The 21,836-nt window shown below is 53.3% G+C and overlaps 1 protein-coding gene across 2 annotated transcripts in view; it reads right to left on the reverse strand.

Annotated features, from left to right (window-relative positions):
- Positions 1–13,965: 13,965 nt before the first annotated feature.
- The window catches only part of COX10 (cytochrome c oxidase assembly factor heme A:farnesyltransferase COX10), a 109,075-nt gene continuing 101,204 nt past the window's right edge, over positions 13,966–21,836 (reverse strand). For both annotated transcript variants that reach the window (XM_086355515.1, XM_086355514.1), the window contains one exon: positions 13,966–15,797. In XM_086355515.1, coding sequence (XP_086211641.1) covers positions 15,394–15,797 — 404 coding nt within the window. In that variant the 3' untranslated portion in view covers positions 13,966–15,393. The remainder of the gene's footprint in view (positions 15,798–21,836) is intronic.

Consider the following 21,836-nt stretch of genomic DNA (forward strand, 5'->3'; position numbering starts at 1 on the left):
TGGATCAGGGTGAACCCTACATCTGATGACAAGTGTCCTCAGAGGGAAGAGGAGGACAGAGAAAAGTCCACATGAACATTGGAGGCATAGCCCAGAGTTTGCAGCCAGGAGCCGAGGGGCCCCCAGAAGCTAGAGTAGCCAGGGACCCGTCCTCCACCAGAGGCTCCGGAACCAGTGAGGCCACCCACGTCACGAGTGTCAGGATGCGAGTAAGTTTCACTGCTTTAAGCCACCAACCGTGTGGTCATTTGTGACAGCGGCTCTAAGAACTGCATATGAACGAATACACCCATGGGGCTGTCCATACAAAGACCGGGAAAGGAAGAGGCAGCTGAGGAGACAGCGGGTAAGCAAGTGTGTGTCCCAGCTCCTCCTGTAGACCTGCATGGAGGGGGCATGACACCGAAGGAGCAGGTCTGTGTGCAAGCGCCAGGTGGAAAGTGAGGTTGGAAGAAAAGTGGGTGGAGGCTGGGGGCTGTGAGATCAAAGGGAGTCACTGGCTCTTTAAAAGTGGAGGCTGTTGTCCATGCAGATGGTGGCAGGATGGGGAGAGAAAAAGAGACATAAATACAGGGCTGAGATGACCCAAGGAGGGTGGGAAGGGACTGTTGACGGGGATTATCTGGCAAGAACTGAGCCGATGAATGAATGGCTGCAGCTTTACGTGCTGATGATGAGATTGAAAAATGTGCCCCAAAGATATCAGGGCCCAACTCCCAGAAACTGTGACTAATATCTTAGACAGCAAAAGATGTGATTAAGGTAAGGGTGTTGAGATGGGGAGGCTGACCTGGGTTGTCTGGATGGGTTCTGGCTTGGGATGTACATGTCCTTCTATACGAGAGGTTGGCGGTGGGGGAGATTCACATACACACACACACACACACACACACACGGGAGACGGCAATGTGTCAGAGGAGACAGAGACTGGAGTGTGATGGTCATAAGCCATAAACCAAGGAGAGGTAGAGGCTGGAGGAGGCGAGGACGGAGCCTCCCCTAGAGGCTGCGGAGGGTGGTTACTCCTGTCAACACCTCTATTTCAGCTCAGTGACTTCAGACTTTGGGCCTTCAGAACTGCGAGAGAACACGTTTCTGTCATTTTTAAGCCCCTCCGTTTGTGGTCAGTGGTTGCAGTAGCCCTAGGAATCTTACACACATGGGGTAAGGGGTTCCCCAGGTGGCGCTGGTGGTAAAGAATCTGCCTGCAGTGCAGGATATGCAGCTTCAATCCCTGGGTCGGGAAGATCCCCAGAAGGAGGGCTCAGCAACTCAGTCCATCTTTCCAGGAAAATCCCATGGACAGAAGAGCCTGGTGGGCTGTGGCCATAGGGTCACAAAGAGTTGGGCATGACTGAAGTGACTGAGCACACAAGGACTGGTTTGGCCCTAAGTCATGGCTCCTGCAGGAGGACTTGGGGGCTCGTGTAGAGGAAAGGGAAGTGGGGGGCGGAGGGATGAGGATTCCACCCCATAAACATGTTCTGTAGCAGATGCCGCTGGACACTGTGAACTGCACATGCTCAGCCTTGAAAGACAAGAACAGAAATACCAAGTGCTAAACGCGCAGTAGAGATTCGAGGAGGAGGTGGGGTGTGTGGAAGACTGAGGCCCCTTTAGGAGGCACTGTTGTGAGAAGGCGAACTCAGCACCAAAACAGAAATAGAAAGGACCAGACGCCTGTAAGGAGCGGGCAGTGGGGACGAGGAGGAGACTCAGGTAGATGCCCTGCAGGGCAGACACACGCGCCCACCCTTGCAGGGAGGCTTTGCGGCTCTGTTTCCAATCTCACTCTACTTGAGAGCCGCTGGCAGTGTCTGCCTGAGGCCAGAACAATTGGACAATTCAGGGAAATTATTCGTCAAACAGTTCCCTGGGGCAGCCCAGTACAGAGCAAAGCATACAAATTCTTTACTCCGGTTCCCCCTCCCGCAACTTCTAAAATGGCAAGAATTGTGCCCACTTTACAGATGGGAGCCCAGAGAGGTGGGAACACACCCCTGCCATCACAGAGTCCAGGGTCAGACAGACCCGGATTCACGTTCAGATCTGTCTGCCTCCTAATCGCGTGGTTTCACCATCAGTGTGTGGACAGAATGGATATATATGGTCCTGGAAATCTCTGAGGCAGTCAGCCCGAGATGAAACATGTCAGCGTAAGTAAGACACTTAGAAAGAGTGAAGGAAAATCTCTTAAGAGCCACCTCCACATATTAGGGGGCTTCCCAGGTGGTTCAGTGAGAAAATATCCACTTGCCAATGCAAGAGGCACAAGAGATGCAGGTTCCGTCCCTGGGTTGGGAAGACCCCCTGGAGAAGGAAATAGCAACCCATGTCAATATTCTTGTCAGGAGACTTTCATGGGCAGAGGAGCCTGGTGGGCTACAGTCCATGGGCTTGCAAAGAGTTGGACACAAGTGGGCACAAACGCATGCAGGCCCTGTATTAGACACCGGGGGGTGGGGGGTGCATGGACCCTCTGAAATTGCAGAATTGTAGCAGCATGGGTTCATTTTCTAGATGGCAATGGTGTTACCTCTTATGGGAACCTCAAAATACATTAGTCTTACTGCTCTAGACATAAGACACTGTGCCAAGTGTTATGAGTAGCCATCAGTCTTCCTAAATCTAGCTGGCTGCCCATAGCCCACAAATAAAGACGGTGCTTTGGGAAGAGTCTATAAAGTTGACATATAAATATTTTTGTTTTATTTTTCAGCCTCGGCAGCCTCCGTCCGGGCAGTTCTGGTCACATGTAGGTGTGATATAAAGATATAAAAGCTGCCCACTGAGAGGAAACCCAGAAGTTGCCAAGACCTTGACAATTACATAAAGACTCTATTAAAACGCTTTACAGCCTTGTGTCTACAGCCCTGCTCATCTCACTGAAACTTCCTAAACTGCTAGGCTCCCTTCTTAGTGAGGGGACAAAGGTTAATAAACAGGGTGGGGACTTCTTCGGTGGTCCAGTGGCTGAGACTCCGCATTCCCAGTGCGGTGGGCCAGGGTTCGATCCCTGGTCGGGAAACTGGATTCCACACACCACAACTAAGACCCAGCATAACCAAATAGAAAAATATTATTTAAAAAATAAAATAAACTGTCAGCCTCCTCTGTATCAGAGAAGTGCAGCTGAGTGAAGGAGAGAAGCTTGAGTCAGCGTCAGGCAAGGATATCCTCCTTACACATTTGTCCTGCTAAAACCCACCTGGACTAGCCTAAGTTGGAGGAGCAGAGCCAACAGGACTGATGGATTGGCTGGTTGGTAAGGAATTGGCTACCACAGTTATGGAGAATAAGTCCTAGGACCTGCAGAGGTGGCCAATGCAGGAGAGCCGACGACAGGGTCTAAAGTCAGGGGATGCTCCAGGTGAAGGACAGGGCACAGAGGGCCACTCTCCCTCCCCACCTCTGTGTTCTATTCCTGTCTTCCACGGACGGGATGGACCGTCCGCACTGGGGAGGGTAAGCTGCGGAACTCAGTCCACTGATCCAAATGTCCATCTCACCCAGAAACATCTGCACAGATACCCCCAGAATGACATCTAAGCAGATAGATATCTGGCCCCCTGAGACCCAGTCAAGTTGACACATAAAATTAACCACCACACGGGGCAGGGCTCTCATGGGGTGGGGGGATAAAGTAGGAGTTTGGGATTAACAGACATACACTACTACATATATCACAGATAAACAACAAGCACCTCTTTGTAGTACAGGGAGCTATGTGCAATATCTTGTATAATCTTTAAGGGAAAAGAATCTGAAAAAGAATACATATGTATAATGGAATCACTTTGCGGTACACCTGAAACTAAGACAACATTGTAAATCAGCTGTGTTTCACTTAAACACACACACACACACCAAGCTCACACACCATCTGCTTCTTTACCCACTGGTTCACCCCCTCCAGACCAAGAGGAAGAGGGTCCCACTTCCTCTACAGTGAATTCCCCTTCCAGTCCTCCTCCTCGTCCTCGCCCTTCAAGCCCTAAACATCCTCAAGAATTGCCTAAAGGTGGAGAAACCAGAAACTTGGGGCTTTCCACATGGTGCTGGTGGTAAAAAAAAAAAAGAAAAGAAAAGAAAAATCACCTGGGTTCAATCCCTGGCTCTGGAAGATCTCTGAGGAAAGGAAATGGCAACCCACTCTAGTATTCTTGCCTGGAGAATCCCTTGGACAAAGGAGCCTGGCAGGCTACAGTCTATGGGGTCGCAAAGAGTGGAACATGACTGGGTGACTTAGCACACACACACGTCAGTCGAGCTAAGGACGAGAAGCTCCATTCTAAGACTAGAATGCATCCATGGGACCTGTCATCTGTGTCCTGCAAAGGAAGAAGATTTCTGTCCACGTCTGCTGAGCCTGCTCACGATCTAGCAGCTTAGGAACACCTGCGGGCACTTCAAGGCCGGCAAGAGGCCACAGGTCCCTCCTGCTTCCGTAAACTCTCCTGAAGCTGAAGCCAAGCTTCCAGCCATTCGTCTGTGAATCGGGGATTATAATCATCGAAGGGACCATTTTAGGTCCCAAGTAATGAGGTGGGAATATCCTAGTGGCCAGCTTCTAAATCTAGATCTCGGGTGATAGTTGATATACCAGACGGTGGGCACAGGCCTGTGGGTCTTGGTGAAGCAAAGTGGCTTCTTGGTGAAGCAAAGTGGCTTCTTGGTGAAGCAAAGTGGCTTCTTGGTGAAGCAAAGAAGCACTTGTGAGCCAAGTGGCTCAGCTACTGCTGCTGCTGCTGCTGCTACTGCTAAGTCGCTTCAGTCATGTCCGACTCTGTGTGACCCCATAGATGGCAGCCCACCAGGCTCCCCTGTCCCTGGGATTCTCCAGGCAAGAATACTGGAGTGGGTTGCCATTTCCTTCTCCAATGCACAAAAGTGAAAATTGAAAGTGAAGTCGCTCAGTCATGTTGGACTCTTAGTGACCCCATGGACTGAAGCCCACCAGGCTCCTCCGTCCATGGGATTTTCCAGGCAAAAGAGTACTGGAGTGGGGTGCCATTGCCTTCTCCGAAGTGGCTCAGAATCTCCCATCAGTTCTAAGCTGCAGTGTTTGGAGGAAGTTATCCACCCGTCTGTACTTACTGTCCTTTTGTCCAGATGGGCACCAGGGTCAGAGCTTCTGGAGCTCATTCATTCTGTGGGGCTCGCAATAGTACCTTCATGTCAAATAGAAGCTGGGGGAAGCAAAGGGGATGCAAGAGTAAGAAAAGGGACCGGGCTGTGGGGGAGGTGCTAAACCGGAGCGGGTGGGGGCCCGGGGTAGGCTGGGGCGAGTGTAGCCTGAGACCCAGGGGGCCCGGGCTAGATGGGACCCTCCTTAGAGGGGGCTGGCCACCTGGCCTCCTGCTGTGCCCAGCAGCCAATATGTTTTCGCCTTGTCGATGCTGGCGGCTGAGGGTCTATCCCTGGTCTCATTTATCTCCCAGTGTAGTGGGCTCAGGGAGCAGAGGGACCATGGTTCCAACTGAGAGTCTGAAGGGGGAGGCCTTCCTCCTCTCCCGAGTCCCGGCTGATCACAGAACAGAACCGGCTAAGCCCTCCCTCCCCAGCTGCCCAGCCTCCGTGTTGGAGCTGCTGCCGGAGCTCCGGGTGCGCGAGTGCAGACGTCAGTGCCTTTGATCTCTGAGCACGATGACATAGATTTATCAAATGTTTGCCTCTTTCTGCCTGTTTGAAAGGCTGATTTATGGGATGCAGCCTTAGCCTCCCTTCCTTTCTTGAAATATGAAGTGCTTGTGAATAGCCAGGGTAATATTTAATATCCTGCCAAGGAGCCTCTCACACCGCCTAACAAACTCACTACATCCCGCCCAGTGGACCACGTCTGTTGGGCTCCTCTTTTTGGACTCAATAAATTAGCATTAAAATGCCTCACAGATAATGCCCAGTTTCCCTTTCTAGCTGAGGGAGCGGGGACAATTCCAAGGGAGGGGACCACAGCCCAGGGTCGGGGAGCCAGGCTCTTGGCAGATGCTTTCGTGTTCCAAGTGTCGGGGCAGGAGCTGAATAGAGGGGAACTTGATGCTCACATATGCTCAGGGTCAGAGCGGCTGGAAGACGGACCCGCCTGGCTCGTTCCTGACTCTTCCATCCAAAATGTTCCCTAAACAATTTCCTGAGAATGTGGAAGTGTCTTCCAAGAAGCACTTTACTTGAAGAAGAAAGCAGCTAAAGTTGAAAGGTGCTGATGCAAACAGTCTTGACGGGAACTGACTTAGCTTTAAGGACAGCTCTGCATCTCTGAAGAGGGTGCAGGCCTGGGAAGTCCCGTGGGGGTGGCTGACTTGCTGTAAAGAGCAGATAGTGAGACGCCCTGGGTTTTCACCTTGTTAATGGCCTTGGAATAAATGGACCTTCACTCATGCCTGTATATGACGAGGTTTTTCCTTACAATGAGTTGGGAACCACAGGTGGTACATGATCAGGCTTGCCCTCGTGGTGCTGGGCATCTGAGGGTCTGCAGTCGCTGGGCACTGCCCATGCTGGGCCTCTCCTGGGGTCCATTGCCTCACCGTCGGGACCCCAAGGCCTCTCTGAGGACCAGACTGTAAAGCAATTCCCCTTTGCCCAGCCCCTTCTCGGCAGGTTCCTCAAAACTTCATGATGGGCAGGGTCAGTTGTGTCCTGTACATGGGCTGATGGACGTGAACCAGGCTGATCAGATCAGGAATAAGCCCAAACCCTAAGTCAGGCTAATCGGAGCCAGCATCTCAATGTCAAGACTTCCTTTCTCTCTAGTCTTGAACAAGAAGCTGTCACTAGTCACCCAGCTGCCCACCGCAGAGGGGAGCACAGTTACCGGGTCTTCTTGTTTCTTCCCAAGGGGTGGCAGGCAAAAGGCAGGGAGGTTTGCTTTGTTCACCGTGGCACCCCCAGCACCTGGCCCAAGGCACGTAGTAGACAGATATTTGTGAATAAAGGAATGAATGAGTGTCCAGGGGGTGTCTGCTTTTAAGGGGAGAGAGACTGCTATGAGTGGGGCCAACGACAAGCAGAGAGAACATTCTGTCGCCTGGATCAAGCCATGCCTGAAGTCAGCTGTTTCTGGATCTTTCAACTACAGGAACCAATACATTACTTCTTGTAAGCCAGTTTCAGTCGAGTTTCCTGTCACTGGTAATTATGAATGTAAATTGGTACAGGAAGGTAGGTTAAAGGTTAACTAATGAGCACACACTCTGCTGTGACATTAGCTGTAAATTCTTCTCCCAGTTCTGTATAGATTATCTACATCTGGATGTGAACAAATGCCAAATTCAGTCTGAGAGGCCTGAATGAGTCTCTGCCATGATTTAGGTAGGTTTTAGGGCAAACAGCTCCATTCTTATTTGCAAAGTGAGCTCAGGTCCTCTGGATGGATGGGTCACTGGATCATTCAGATTGGAGGGACTCAGCAGGTGGGGAAAGGGAGGGAAGCGAGGAGTGTGGGGAAGTAGTTCCTGCTCTGGAAACTTTTGGGCAGAGGCTTAGGACCCTAGGCCATCCTATCACGCTTGGGGGATCAGTGAAAAGTGTGTTCGTTGCTAAGTCGTGTCCAACTCTTTGCAACTCCATTGACTGTAGCCCGCCAGGCCCCTCTGTCCATGGAATTCTCCAGGCAAGAATACTGGAGTGGGTTGCTGTGCCCTCCTCCAGGGTGTCTTCCTGATCCAGGGGTCAAACTAAGGTCTCCTGCATTGCAGGCAGGTTCTTTTCCATCTGAGCCACCAGGGAAGGACTGTTTCAGGGAGGCTGGACTAGGTGTGGGCGGGGGCTGGATGACAGGGTGAGGTGGGGGGGTGTTTCCCACAGAAAGTAGGCCCAGCAGTCTGAGTCAACAGTGACTACAGACAGGAAGAGGACATGAGCTGGGGAAGGGGGCCCCCTCTTGGGGAGTGGCGCCACCCTGCCTCCCTGGCCTGGGAACAGCCGGGGATCTTCCCTCTGCAGTCACCTCTCCCCCCATCAAGGTGTGGACCTCTTTCTGTGCCCTGCACTCTTCCGCCCAGACCCCCTTGGGGTCTCTCCCCTCCTCCATCCTCCCAACTAGCTGTCACTCCAAGGCCTGAGTCTTTTTTCTAAAGCACAAAGCATCACAGTGCTTTGTCCCGAGTTGGCTTCTTATCTTGAAACTCGCTGCACTGAAGGGGAGAGAGGCCAAGGGTCTTGAAGGTGCGGAGCCGGACCCTGGTTTCCTGTGGGACTTGGAACGTCTGTACAGAGGCCACCTGACCCCGTGTCCAGGGCACCGAGCAGGAGAGGGGCTCACAGCATGAGATGGAGCTTGGTGCAAACTCAGGTCTGGAAACTGACATGTCTCTTACTGCAAGGAGAAATTTTAGGGAAAAATAAGCAGCATGATGCCAAATGAAGAGGTGAATCCACAAACAATATAAGAAAAAAAAAAAAAAAAAAGGCTAAGACTATGAATGAAAGACTTGGAAGATCAGCACTGAGGTCCAGTCCACAAAGGACATTAAGTTATTTGCACAGTATTGCCATGAATCTATATATCTTTTACTTTTTTTAATTTTAAAATTTTTATTTATTTTTAAAAATTTTAGCCATGCCACACAGATTTTGGGATCTTAGTTCCCCAACCAGGGATTGAACCCAGGCCCCTGGGCTGTGAAAATACTGAGAACTAACCACTAGGCTGTCAGGGAATTCCCTATATATTTTTTAAATGTATTCAGGTATTTTGATTTTGCAATAGTCTAATTTTGTTACTCATCTCATTGTGTCCTTTTCAAAGTCCCTCTTTTATTTTTCTAGCAGAGTTTCCTTATGGCCAATTAATTATTTGGCCAAAGAACCTAGAACCTGAGGACTCCGGGGCAGAAGCAGGAATGGCCTGTTTGTCTACTTCCCGCTTCTGCTGCAATCCCCAACCCCCCTTGCCCCAGAACTCTCCAGAAGGTAAGCTCCTGGGGTTGGGGCTGAGTCTGGGTTTGCCCCTTTGTCCCACACCAGGCCCAGCTCATGGCACCTGGATGGTCACTTGCTCAGTGGACGAGAGGGGCAGGCTTCTTCCCTCGAGGATGCCTTGTTTGATTTGTGTTTGTCTGTTTGTTGAAGCTGGGGTGGGGGGCTTGTTTGTGTTCGCCTGGCTAATGCTCTGGGGATTGTTTATCTTGTCACTTGGCCCCTCTTTAGATGTTTGGGATGGAGTTACTCTGCCAGGCACTCCTCTCTGCCACTTTCAGAGTTTCCTGTCTCAACCCCTGCTTTCCCCACCCCCACCCTGAACAGCCTCGGCGGCTCTGTTCTGGACTTCACTTTAGAGAGAGGAGCTGTGGGTAGAGCCGGCCGTCTGCTGAGGACAGGCTTCTACCGAGACCCGGAAGCACCATCTTCACTCCCTAGTCTGGCTGACCTGCTGTCTTGCACTTGGGGTCCTCCTTCTTTTGGCTTCCACTTCCCAGGCAGCACCTTCAACTCACGAGCCGGGTTGGGGGTCCCATTTCTCTAAGCTGACCTGGATGCACATGTTGGCTCTCACCTGCCGGAAGTGGGTGATGCTTAAGGGAGAAGATGGAACCAGACACTAGATTCTCTGTGAATGTGTTTGGAAAAAGCAAAGCGAGAGAGAACGAGAGAGAGAAATTGTGGCCAAGAAGCCAACTTGACTAAGAACACCTTGCTGCTAAGTTGTTGGGCGTTGGGCCAAGACAGCCCTGAAGATATAGGAAAGAGTGAGCATATACTGCACTTTGGAAAACAAAGGCTGAGTAACTTAAGGAAGGAATGATAGTAACTCATCTTGGCTGGACTCTGGCCATTTTCTTCCCGAAACAGTGAGAGCTGTATCTGCCCTGGACTTAGTCCCACAGGGCCTGTACCCCACGCCCCCACCTCGTGTTGGTCCCAGTGGAGCAGAGACAAGTATTCCTCCAGCTCCGGCCCCTTCCCTAAAGCCACCCATTGGCTCCTTTGCTCACCGAAGAGGCGCCACCATGCGGTCACTACTGAGTCCCTTCCATTCCAGGTGCTGGTGGACCCAGCAATGAGAAGCTGGCGTGTTTTCCTCACTGAGCTTGGGATCTGATGGTCGTGGGGAGGGGAGGCGGGGGGACTGTGAACGGAGGGGTGAGTGACACGGGCCGGCTGCACACCGACAGGTGCTCCAGGAGACGCCGCAGGAATGGCGGTGGGTGGGGGGTGGTCTGCAGTTAGAGAAGGCAGACCCCAGAAACGAGAGAAGCTGTGGGTGGTGGCCTGGAAGCGGGGGGAGGGCCTCTGGTTAGTGCAGTCCCAGACTGTCCCGTGCAGGGTGGGGGTGGGAACAGGGACCGCCCCAGCAGTGGGGTGAGGGCAGTTTACAAGCTATCTGCTCTTACCTGTTACAAACGGCTTTCCAAGTCGGTTCTGTCTTGATCCTGGGCTAACAGACTGACTACAGGGGCCTCTTGTAGCCAAGAAGGGGTTATTAACTCAAAAAGCACTTCCTTGAATAAAGAAGATGTGTTCATAGACATAATGGAATATTACTCAGCCATTAAAGAGAATGAAATAATGCCATTTGCAGCAACATGGATGAACCTAGAGATTATCATACTGAGGGAAATAAATTGGACAGAGAAGGAGAAATATCATTATGACATCCTTTATATGTGGAATCGAAAAAGAAATTATACAAATGAACTTACAAAACAGAAAGAGACTCACAGACTTAGAGAATGAGCTTATGGTTGCCAGTGGGGGGAAGGATGGGGGGAAAGGATAGTTAGGGGGTTTGGGATGGACATGTGCACTCTGCTGTATTTAAAATAAAGAACCAACAGGGACCTACTATATAGCACAGGGAACTCTGCTTAATGTGGCAGCCTGGATGGGAAGGGAGTTTGGGGGAGAATGGATACATGTATGTGTATGCCTGAGTCCTTTTGATATCCACCTGAAACTATCACAACATTGTTAATTAGCTATACCCCCATACAAAATAAAACATTTAAGAGAAAACAATGTGCTTATAACAACGGGAAAAAAAAAAGTACTTCCTGAGCACGTAGTCTGGGCCGAGAATCACTTGAGATACTGGAGAAGGTGCTGAGGAGATGACGGCCCTGCCTCCACAGGGCTTATGCTCTACAGAGACAGATAATGAATTAGTCAGGAGATAAATACAGAGATGGACACAGAGTGTCTTACAGCCATTTCAGTGAGGCCAGGGGGTGATCCAGGGTGAGGGGTGGTAGAGGAGCCCAGGAAGAGGGAATGAGAGGCTTCCGGCAGTTGAGAATTGTGGCGCAATGGGCAGGATGGTGTGGGGGTGGGGGGGATTGGCAGAGGGGAGGTGGTTCTAAGATCAGAGCGGGGAGCAGAGCTAGATCATGGAGGGCCTCACAGGTCTTGTAGAGATTCTGCATTTTATTCATGGAGTGAAGAGAAGCCCTCAGGGGATGGAGAACAGGGGCGTGTTGTGATCAGCCTGGAACCTTGGCAGGGTAACAATGGCTGCTAATGGACAACTCAGTGGTGGGGACAAGGGAGAGAGAAATTACGAGGCCATGAGGGTGGCAGTGGAGGAAGTGAGGGGAGGTCAGACACGAAGAATGTTTACAGGGGGCTCAACCTGTGGCCAGACGCTGGCCTCCTAGACGTCCTGTGACGTGCACAGGGGGGACCAGCAACAGAGTGACAGAACCTGAATTAGGAAGTGAGTGTCGGAGGTTCTTTGATCCAGAACACCTCTTTACCTCTCACATTTGCTTGGAAATTGTAATCTCTCCAGCATGAGGTCAATTATGCGTGGGTTTTCAATAAAAAAGAAGCAAGTAGGGCCTTTCCTCATGGTCCAATGGTTAGGACTGCACTTCCACTGCAAAGGGGTGTGCGTTGGATCCCTGGTTGGGTAACTAAGATCCTGCAAGGAGCGAGGCCAAAAAAAAAAGAAGCAAAAGTACACTGCTCCCACTTAACTTTTCCTCTTGGCAGTTTATAAACTTATTTAAAATGTTTGACAGCTGATGGGAGAAGACCTAAAGCATGCGTGGCAAAGCTGAAGGCAATCGCTGGACCCTGTTTGTCTTCCACTTGCTTTGTATTTAGCTGCCTGTTGGTTGTCACCATCGATCCTATAAGACGGATGGAGAAAGTGTGCCCTAGACAGATGAAGTGCATTGGGGGGGATCGCCAGCTGGCCGATCATGGCAGGGAAAACGCTAAGGCAGCAGCACTCTGACCTACTTCTTAAGTGCGTTCTCTTGGGCTCTGAGCATGTTGTTAGAAAGGTCAAGTGGGCATTTCCCCAAACCTTTTCTCCCCTGAGTTCCTCCTGTGGTCAGTTACAAGGGTCCTACTATTTAGAGTGTGTCCAGAGGGGTGGGTGGGTGTCAGAGGACAGAGTCTCCAGCTCTACCTAAATTTAGAAGTGTGAGTCTCCCATCACACTGGAGTCAGCAGCAGAACAAGCTCTGCTCAGGTCCTGGCACTGCATGGGGTACATGAGTGCTGTGCGTGCGTGCGTGCTCAGTTATGCCTGACTCTGTGCAACCCCATGGACTGCAGCCCGCCAGCTCCTCTGTCCATGGGATTTCCCAGGCAACAATATTGAGTGGGCTGACATTTCCTACCTCCAGGAGATTTTCCCAACCCAGAGATGGAACCTGTATCTCTTATGTCTCCTGCATTACAGGCAGATTTCTTACCACTGTGCTACCTGGGAAGCCCTGAGTCCCAAGCTACTTTCTTAGCAAAACAAACAGCACATGAGGATGGATTGACAGAAAAATAAACTGTCAGAGGGATATTCAACTCCATACATCCTCAGAGCAAAGCAGTCTCCAACAGCCTTGTATTTCTCCTTCAGCATCAGGGCCTGGGGCACTCAAAACGTATTTAAAGTGCAGTGAAGATATTTGTATTGGGCAAGATGTACCCCATTTTTCTGTTTGAAGACAAACCAACTGTGGGACCGGGCAACAGCGTCCCCCTCACTATGGGCCCACGGAGAGGGACCCTGGGTGAAATTAGGTTTCATCCATAATGGATGCAGTGTTTTTTACTAAAAGGAAGCTGGTACAATTTTCCCAGTCAGAAGGAATATTATGTTGAGTCGTGTTTTTTAAAAAGCTAAATAGGGAATCGGAACGACCCTTTTCCTTGTCATTAGTTTGCTGTATTATGAAATAACCCAAGTTCAAGTGCAATCCTGTGTTGAAGCTCAGGCTCCTGCTCCTGCCTGCATGGCCCCTCTACCCGTGCAGCCCGGGGCCTGATGGCCTCACGGCTGAGTGACACTCACGTCCAGACCGGGCATCCCAGGCTGGGCTCCCGACGTAGGCAGGGAAACGCTGGGGTGAGCAAACTCAGACCTTCCTGTCTTTAGCCTTCAGTCTTAGGAGGCCCTCTGTATGCGCTCGTGCCACCCCAGCATGGACTGCAGGCTTACCCAGTGACCTGCCGGAAGGATGCTTGGGCGCCCGGGCTTCATCCGCCTGGCAAGTGCTGGCGGTCAACGGTCAGGGCCAGAGCCCCCGGCTCTACAGGTGAAGCCCCAGGATGTCCAGAGGCCTGGATGAGCAAGCAGCGGTCTGGGCTCTTGGGAGCGTGAATACCACATTCCCGTGAGGGCCAGGGGACAGGGTTTGGGAAGGTGGTCCTCAGAGGGTGGCCCCTGGGAGGTGTGAGAGCGACGAGGGCGGGGCAGTGAGGGGTTCACGCGGTTTGAGCGCCGAGGAGCAGGGGCGCTGTTCCTTGTGCAGACCGTGCAGCGGGCACTGTATATTCCGAGCAGGAGAACAACAGGTAAGGAGGTAGGGAGGCCCCCAGGCCCACTTCCAGGGCGATGGAAGGGAGACTGGGTGACTGAGCAGAGGGTGGGGGGCGGGGGGATTCCTTCAGGCGCGCCGGCTGCTCGTTTCCACCCCAGCGCCTGCCAGTCCCATGGCTGCTCGTGACAGTCAGGCAAGTGTCACCCGTTCTGCCAGGAGCCGCAGACGAGTGGAATGACGCCACACACACTGCGGCTCGCGGTGCAGGTTTATTGCAGCAGAGAACCCACGCGCCTTACAGATCTTTGGGCTGGGGACCGCCCGCCAGACGCGACTTTGTCAGTTCCCGCAGCGCAACCTGAACACGGCCAAGTAAGTGCAGTCGAAAATCAGATGCTACCTGCAATCGCTTTGGGCATTTTCAGAGAAGGGACATGTTGAATGTGGCTGAAACTCCCAAATAAATTCCTCCCAGGGCAGCAGTGCCCCGGAGACAGAGTAACTACAACATCCTGTTAAACCTCAAGGCCTTCAGGCAAATGGGACATCCGGTAACTGGATGATGAGGTGGACTTGGGGGGCTGGGGGAACCGCTAGTGTCGGAGGCCACCCCTGCCTGTGGGGACCCATGCACCACCCCCCCTTGGAGGGGGGCACCAGAAGCATCCCCACTAGGAGTCTGGCTTTTGCTTCTGGCTCTCCAAGCCGCTGGCTGTGTGGAGGCTAATTTCTAAGTCCTGAAGATAGCAGGGTGGAAATGTTTTTAACCAAAGGAACAAGGATGTGAGCTATGAGGGCTGGGTGGCCCAGCTCAGCCCCTTCTGACTTCCCTTCTCACTGGACCCTGAGCCCAGCTGACGACTGCAGCAGTGGTTGAAAAGGGAGAGGTGGGTCAGAGCCGGAGGGGCTTCTGGCTTTAAGTCTAACGTGCCCCTTCTACAAAGAACCGCTCTGATACCACCTGTGTGGGACAGTGGACTTTAAAGATGCCCTCGGTTCCCTGGGGTTTCTGAAATGCTGCTCCCTAACAGGATGGGGACAAGGGCCGGTCTGAGATTCCCGGGTAACCGTTTGAATCCTCCCTGAGGTGGGCGGCAGCCAGTACTTGGTGTTCTATTAGCATTTGAGGGGGTATGAGGCTGAGAACATGGGGCAGGAGCTGGGCCCGGCTCATTCATAGGAGGGCTGCGGCCGGCAGCAGCATTTACTCTGACGCAGCCTTTGAGGGACCACAGGCCACAGAACCACAGATGCCAGCGTGCGAGTGAGCACCTTGTCTGGCCTCCCTGGCCGGCAGGTGGGGAGGGCGGAGAAGCAAGGTGAACCTGCACTTCGACCTGAGGGAGAAGACGAACCAAGTGGTGGGGTCGGAGGAAGGCCTCTGTAACAACCCTCAAAAGAAAACAAGCAAACAAAAAACCCACCCTCTCCTTGTGTCAATCCACAGAGCCACTCCGATTCTCATTTGGGGAACATTTTGGATATCACCATGAAAAAAGTTGTCCAGTGGTCACTGAGCACCAAATTATTTTACAGCCTCGTTTCAAACGCAGCGAGTTTGCTCCTGGTGCTTTGGAATAACCAAAATATTTCTTGCCTAACAGCAGAGTGAAAAAAAAAAAAACAACCGAAAACCCTGCACGTCTCCCTGGACGTCTTCTGCTTTTCCCAGAGCGGGCGGCCGTCAGCTCTGCGGCGCCCCCGTGCCCTCCTCCCCCGCTCGCCGCTTGCAGGTAAGCATCAGCAGCAGGAGCAGAGGCAGGTGCCAGAGGCTGCAGAAGAACAGCTTCCGGGAGCTCTTCCGGTCCGCGTCCCGGTAGAACCGGAAGCCGAGGTAGGAGATGTACAGGTTGATGGGCAGGGCGATGACCGGGAAGGTCCAGGTGGTGACGTCCAGGGCGGGTGCGGCGACGCACATGGCGAGCAATGCCAGGCAGTGGCGCAGGGCGACGCGCCGGCACAGGGCCGGGTGGGTGACGGACATCATGCAGTAGCCGCCCCGGGAGTAGTCCTCACGGAGGCCCCAGCTCAGCGCGTTGAAGTGAGGGAACTGCCAGGAGTAGAGGATTCCTCCCAGAAGACAGGCCCCTGCATGGAGGGGGAGGCGGGGAAGCAAGACAGGCTGTCGTCAGAGGTTTACACAGGCATCTCCTCCTCCCGCCCCCAGATGGCGGCAGCCCGACCTGAGCGCTGCACCCCCTCCCACCACACTCCCAGCCTCCCCCGGGTCCTCTGCTCAGAGGCCGAGATGGATATGGAGGAGGAGACGGGCTGGGGCGCTGAATCCTCTCCCGCATCCCACGTCCTCACGGCGGGGGAGGGAGGCTGGGCACCTCGGCACCTGGGTTCCCACGGGGCTGAGCACCTGTGGCTCCTGCCCGCTCTCTCCGCCCCCACCTCCCCCCCGCCCCAAGTGCCCACACCATGACAAGGGAAGACACGTTCAAGGGCAGCACTGTCCAGTGAGAAGGCTGGGCTGCGCTTTTCTCTCTGCTTCCCCCAGCTGGCTTGCGAGTGAGGGGCTTGGGTGAGAGATGGAAGGACCCTGCTGGCAGCTCCCTAATGGGCACCACCAACAGAACCTGAGTGCCGTGGACAGCCCGGGAGATGCGGGGGTGGGCGCCACAGACAGGGCGCACAGGTACACGGCCGGCACCGCCAGGAGGGCGGGGTACTCCACAGCAGGAGTGGAGAACCCGGAGTGGCACAGGGGCGCTGTGTCCAAGGCAGGGCAGACACCTGCCTGTCATCTGCAGTTTTTAGGACAGGTGAGCACCTGAGCATCTCTCCTCTGGAGCTGGGTTTTCCCTAAACACCCTGGGGTGAAGGCTACCAGTTACTGAGCACCTCCTACTAACAGACACTCTGTCACCTGACTTAATGTGACTGCAGGACTTTAGGCAGATTTTATAATCCTCATGAGGGCTCCCCGGTGGCTAAGAATCTGCCTGCAATGTGGGAGACCTGGGTTCAATCCCTGGGTTGGGAAGATCTCCTGGAGAAGGAAATGGCAACCCACTTCAGATTCTTGACTGGGAAATTCCACGGACAGAAGTGCCTGGTGGACTACAGTGCAGAGTCACAAAGAGTTGGACACGAGCGACTAAAATAAAACATAATCCTCATGAAGCAAACGAATCAGATGATGCTAAGTTCTCTAACAAGAGGTGAAGGAGGAACTCGGCAGGAGCATGTCTGATTTTCACCCTGGTTCCCCCACTGCACCGGGGCTGTGTCTCCCCAGGGGGCCGCAGCCATTCCTGGGAAGACGGTTCAGGTTTATTCCTCCTCTGCGCACACAGGACGTGTTCCCCGAGTGCCTACTAAGAGGCCAGCATGGTCTGGGAAGGCTGTCAAGTCCCCCCATCCATTCTGACCCTATCTGTAATTAGCACATATACATCTTAGTTCATGCGAACACTCCAATCTGAACAGTAAAAGAAGCAGCTTCTATTTGTTGAATCTGCTGGCAAAGAAAGGATGGTGCCTGCCACCCACTGGGGATGACCCTGGATGCCAGAGAGGCAGCGGCCAGCAAGGAGTCCAGAGGGCGGGGAGCGCGCAATGCAGTGACACTGACGGCTGCGACTCAGAGACTCAAACAGGGCGAAAGGATGCATGACCTGGGAGTGACTGCTCAGGGAAAACCTTCCCAAAGGTGACGGAGAGCCACGGCCAACTCCACTATCCTGCGCAGGGTGGCTCAGTGTGTGTCCGGGGCAACGTGAAGGCTGCGGTCAGGCTGTGTGTGTGTGTGTAGACAGGCTGGTGAGGGTGGGGCTGGGTCACAGGGCACCTGCATCCCAGATGGGGGGGGCATCTCCCCCAGTGCAGGGGTGTGTGTGTGTGTGTGTGTGTGTGTGTGTGTAGACAGGCTGGTGAGGGTGGAGCCCCCAGTGCAGGGGTCACCAAGGAGGGGTGACGGGGGCAGACGCTGATGCCTTTCCTCCAGGTGGTGGACATGCACAGTTCTTGGTGGAGACGTGGAGGTTCTCTTAGAGGCCGTCTTAAGTTTGCCCATCAGACATCTGCCCCGTGAAGACCTGGCGGCTCGTTCACAGGCCCCGTGGAGAGGAGACACGTCCGGACTCTCATGCTCCCAGCACCTTCCTACGGGCAGGGCTGCCCTCACCTCACAGATGAGAAAGATAATCAACTTGCCTGAGGCTCTTCTGCACCCCTGGCACCTTCTCCTACGAAGTTGCTGCCAAACAGCGACTGATACCGTTTGGTGGTCGGGCTTCCCAGGTGGCACTAGTGGTAAAGAACCCGCCTGCCAATGCAGGACACATAAGAGATGTGGGTTCAATCGCCGAGTCGGAAGGTCCCCTGGAGGAGGGCAGGGCAACCCACTCCAGTATTCTTGCCTGGAGAATCTCATGGACAGAGGAGCCTGGTGGGCTACAGTCCATGGGGTCGCAAAGAGTCAGACATGACTAAAGAGACTTGGCACACACGCATGCCTGGTAGTCATCAGAATGTTGGCCACATTATGGGGGAGAGGAAGGCTTGGACAGACAAAGTCCGTTTATAAGTAAGAGTGCTGGTACCTTAAAAAAAAAAGTTTGTTCTCCTGCAAACACACAGACGATATTCTTCTTGACAGTGAGCACCCTCAGGGAATTAGTGAGACAGAAGCAAGGCTGGACCACCCAGGTACAAGTGAAGTGGGAAACAGGGCGACAGAAGGCCCGCTTCTCCCTCGTGGTCTGATGACAAAGTAGAGCCGCCCCCGGATGTCGGGGGGACCAGCACGGAGGAGGCAGTGTGACTGGTTCTGGGGCACCAGCCACTGAGAGGCTCTGAGCACGGCGCCAGCCCAAGGGGGACCAACAGGACCAAGCTGTGTCCCCTGGGCACCGGCATCGCGATCATTGGAGGTGGGGGAGGGGACAGGTAGGCCAGGGCTCAGGAGCTGTGCTGCTCTTGAAATGGCCGAGAAGGAGCCAGCGCAGCTGGGAAACCAGCCTGGAAACGGTGGAAACATCAGGCTCCCACGTGGAGTCTCGCTTGTCTTTCTCGAAAGCCCTCTTTTTTCGTGTGCCAGCCGGACTGTTCTGTTTTGCTCAATACACATTTTCAGGTATGCTTCTCCTTAAAATAACATAATTTAAAAAAAAAATCATTTTCCTAAGAGTAGCATGCTGCTTCCTCCGGGGGGAGGAAATTGGGGTAGGGGTTTGGCTCCTGTCACAAATGAAAAGAGCTTTAGAAATCACAGCTGAGCCTTAATGGACTGTAATCACACGTCCCCACCCCCGCCCAGTTCTCCTCCGCTGCAGCGGCCTCAGCTCCTATGAAAGATGTGAAACAAATGACCGTCTCCATCGAGATAAGAGGAGTGAGCACAGGAAGCCTGGAATTAGTCCGGGGGCTTGGGGGAACCCACCTTCCTTGTGGGGGAAACATAGAGCCCTCAGTTTCCTGACTCGAAGGCCTCTGCTCACCCTCGCCCCCACAGAGCAGTCAGCTTGTACTGGGCCTGTGTTCTGCGACAACAGATACTGACTGCACACCCACTGTAGGGCAGGCTTGGTCTGCCCTTGAGGCCCTTTTTCTGCTAGCGTCTCCCCACGGACAGAGACAATACAGGAGGCACAGGCCGGGGGATGCCACCTTCAGTGCAGGGCTTGAGGGGAGCTCACAGGAGCAAGACCTCAGTTGGCCCTGAGGAGATCAGGGAGGGCTTCCTGGAAGAGGTGACATGTGACCTGAGATCTGAAGATGGTCTCTTTGAGTTTCAGTCCGTTCACTCAAGCGATGCATGTTCTTCTTTTCAATGTATTTCCTCATTTTCCTGCCTAGCCGCAGAATCTTCTTATCTACTGGGTTTAATCATATCCAGAAGGCATGTCTGCTTCCTTTCTTTTAAGCAAATATCTGTGGGTCAATGAATACACAGAATACGGCAGTCTGTGATGGTTGCCGCAACTGTGCCTACGACTCTCCAGAGGATGGGTGAGGATGGATGACTCCACGATCCTGTTTGCAGGCAATTCCGGAGGAGGTCCAGGGGTCGGGGGCCTTCCTTCCTTCCCTCCGCACACACAGAGAACACGGGAGCTCGCCAACCGTGCTGTGTGTGTGGACGTGAGGAGAACCCATATCTCCCGGCCCCTCCCCGATTAGGGGGGCACCTAGGTGAGCAAGGCCAGCCAGAGTCTTCCCAGCCACTCCTGGAAAATACTCTTAAAGCCTCTCTCAGCCACCTCCACACCACCCTAAGGTGCGGAGAGCCTCACCCTGTGCTGGGGCCCATAGCATGAAGCACTTCTGTGTTTTGTGGCGAACCGAGTCAAGGTGATCCCAGCCAAGCAAGTTCCCAACACAGCGGAGATGAGATGCTCCAAGCTAGAGCTCCAGCTCTGTCGGAACTCTTCCAGAAACTAATCCCTTCAAACAGACTGCAGTGGTTGCAGCTCACTCGCTCTCTCTGCTGCCCTGTGGGCTCACATTCAGCCCTTCCCACTCCGACCCCAACCACTCGAGGCCAGCTGCTGTCCACGAAGGGCCTTGAAGAGCAAGAGACGCGGCCCCAGCAAAGCCTGTGCTGGGCTCAGGGGCCCTCCCCCGCCGACAACGGGCTCCTTCTCCACGCGGCCCCCACCCCTTGGGAGCTTTGGGGTGATGGCTCATGTAAACTGGGGGCTCGCTGGGGGGTTGGGCTTGGCCAAGCCTGAAGCTTCAGGGCCAGCGATTTCAAAGCCTTGTTTCCGAGGGTGAACACGAAGGCGCCCATGAGACCGATCAGCCTCTCCCTTGTGATGAGCCTCCAGGATGCCGCAGAAGGGGCATGGCGACACAGGGTAGGTGAAAAGTCCCCTGAAAATAGGAAATGGGGTGGCAGTGGCCGCCTGCCCTTGAAGATTCTCCAGAAGGGACAGAGAGGGATGGAGAGGCGAGGCAAGGAGGGGGAGATGCTCACCCTTTCCCCGCTCCCCTGGCGGTCCCCGCCCGCCATCCACGAGCAGCCCTTCGCAGTTTTGTTTGAAGCAAAGTTGAGAGCAGAGGCAGCACAGAGCCCTGACTCCCAGGAAGTCGGGGCTTCCCTCCCCTTCCTCCCGGTCCCTGGGTGTTTCCTCACCTGCTCCCCACGCCTCAACTCACACTTGAAGGTCTGGCCCTTTATCACACAAACACAAATCTGTTTGCTGAACAGAACTGACTCTACTCCAGGCCGGGTGGCATCCGCCAAGGCCCAGCTCCTGTGATCCTGACCAGCTACGTGACCCAGGGGTGACAAGGCCGGATGCTGTGTACCCAACGGTCGCCAGTTACACTGCTGAGCTCCGGCTGGCGGTGTGTTTCTCATCCCTCCCTGCTTAGGAGTTTGTTTTTTCGGCTTAGAGCTCTAAGTATTGTTTGGTTTGCTAATATTCCCATAATGTTCCCTGTTTACCCTGTCTTTAGAAATGTCATTTATCTTAATCATCTCGTGGTCTAAGGCTAGGTATGGAAAAATCTCACACGAAAGGAGCTCACTCGTTTTCTAGTCTGATTTCGAAGAGAGGCAGCACTTTAAAGAGAATCTTCAAAAGTGCTTGGGTTAAACGGCAGCTGGTACTTGTAAGCCCTCAATAAATATTTGCGGAATGAATGAGTGAATTCTGTCCTACCTTCTCATCCTGGAATAAAGGAGGTAAATAAGGTGAGACAGTATCTAGCATTTTGTAGTTTACCAGCAGGGGCTAAAAATCCTCATTCTCTGTTTGTTACTAGAACCATCCATCTGTTGAGTGTCACTTCCTGATAAGAGCTTGTTCCCGAGTCCTCATTTGTATCTGAAAGTTGGCTGACATAATTAATGTCAACCACACAACGACATCAGAATTACAGACCAAAGGCGACTCACAGACCTCTATGAGCCAGTCACCAGACCCATCCCATAAACTCCCAAGACCTGGGACTCACTCAGACTTAGGGAAATGACAAAACAGAATCTGAGCCTTTTTAAGAAATGGGGGGCGGGGGCGGGGCAGTGGGAAGAGAGGTGGCTTTGGCGTGGAGGAGGAGGAGGGGAGGGCAGGACTTTAGCCTGAAGCCTCTGAGATAAACTAGACAGTCTCTGGAGGTAAACACTGTCAAGAGGCTAATGCGTGTGGCTCCAGAGCCAGAGTGTCTGCTGTC

Source organism: Bos grunniens, chromosome 19 (genome assembly GCF_055505025.1).
Source record: "Bos grunniens cultivar Pamir isolate PY7600 chromosome 19, Bosgru_T2T1.0, whole genome shotgun sequence".
In the NCBI taxonomy this organism is placed as follows: Eukaryota; Metazoa; Chordata; class Mammalia; order Artiodactyla; family Bovidae; genus Bos; species Bos grunniens.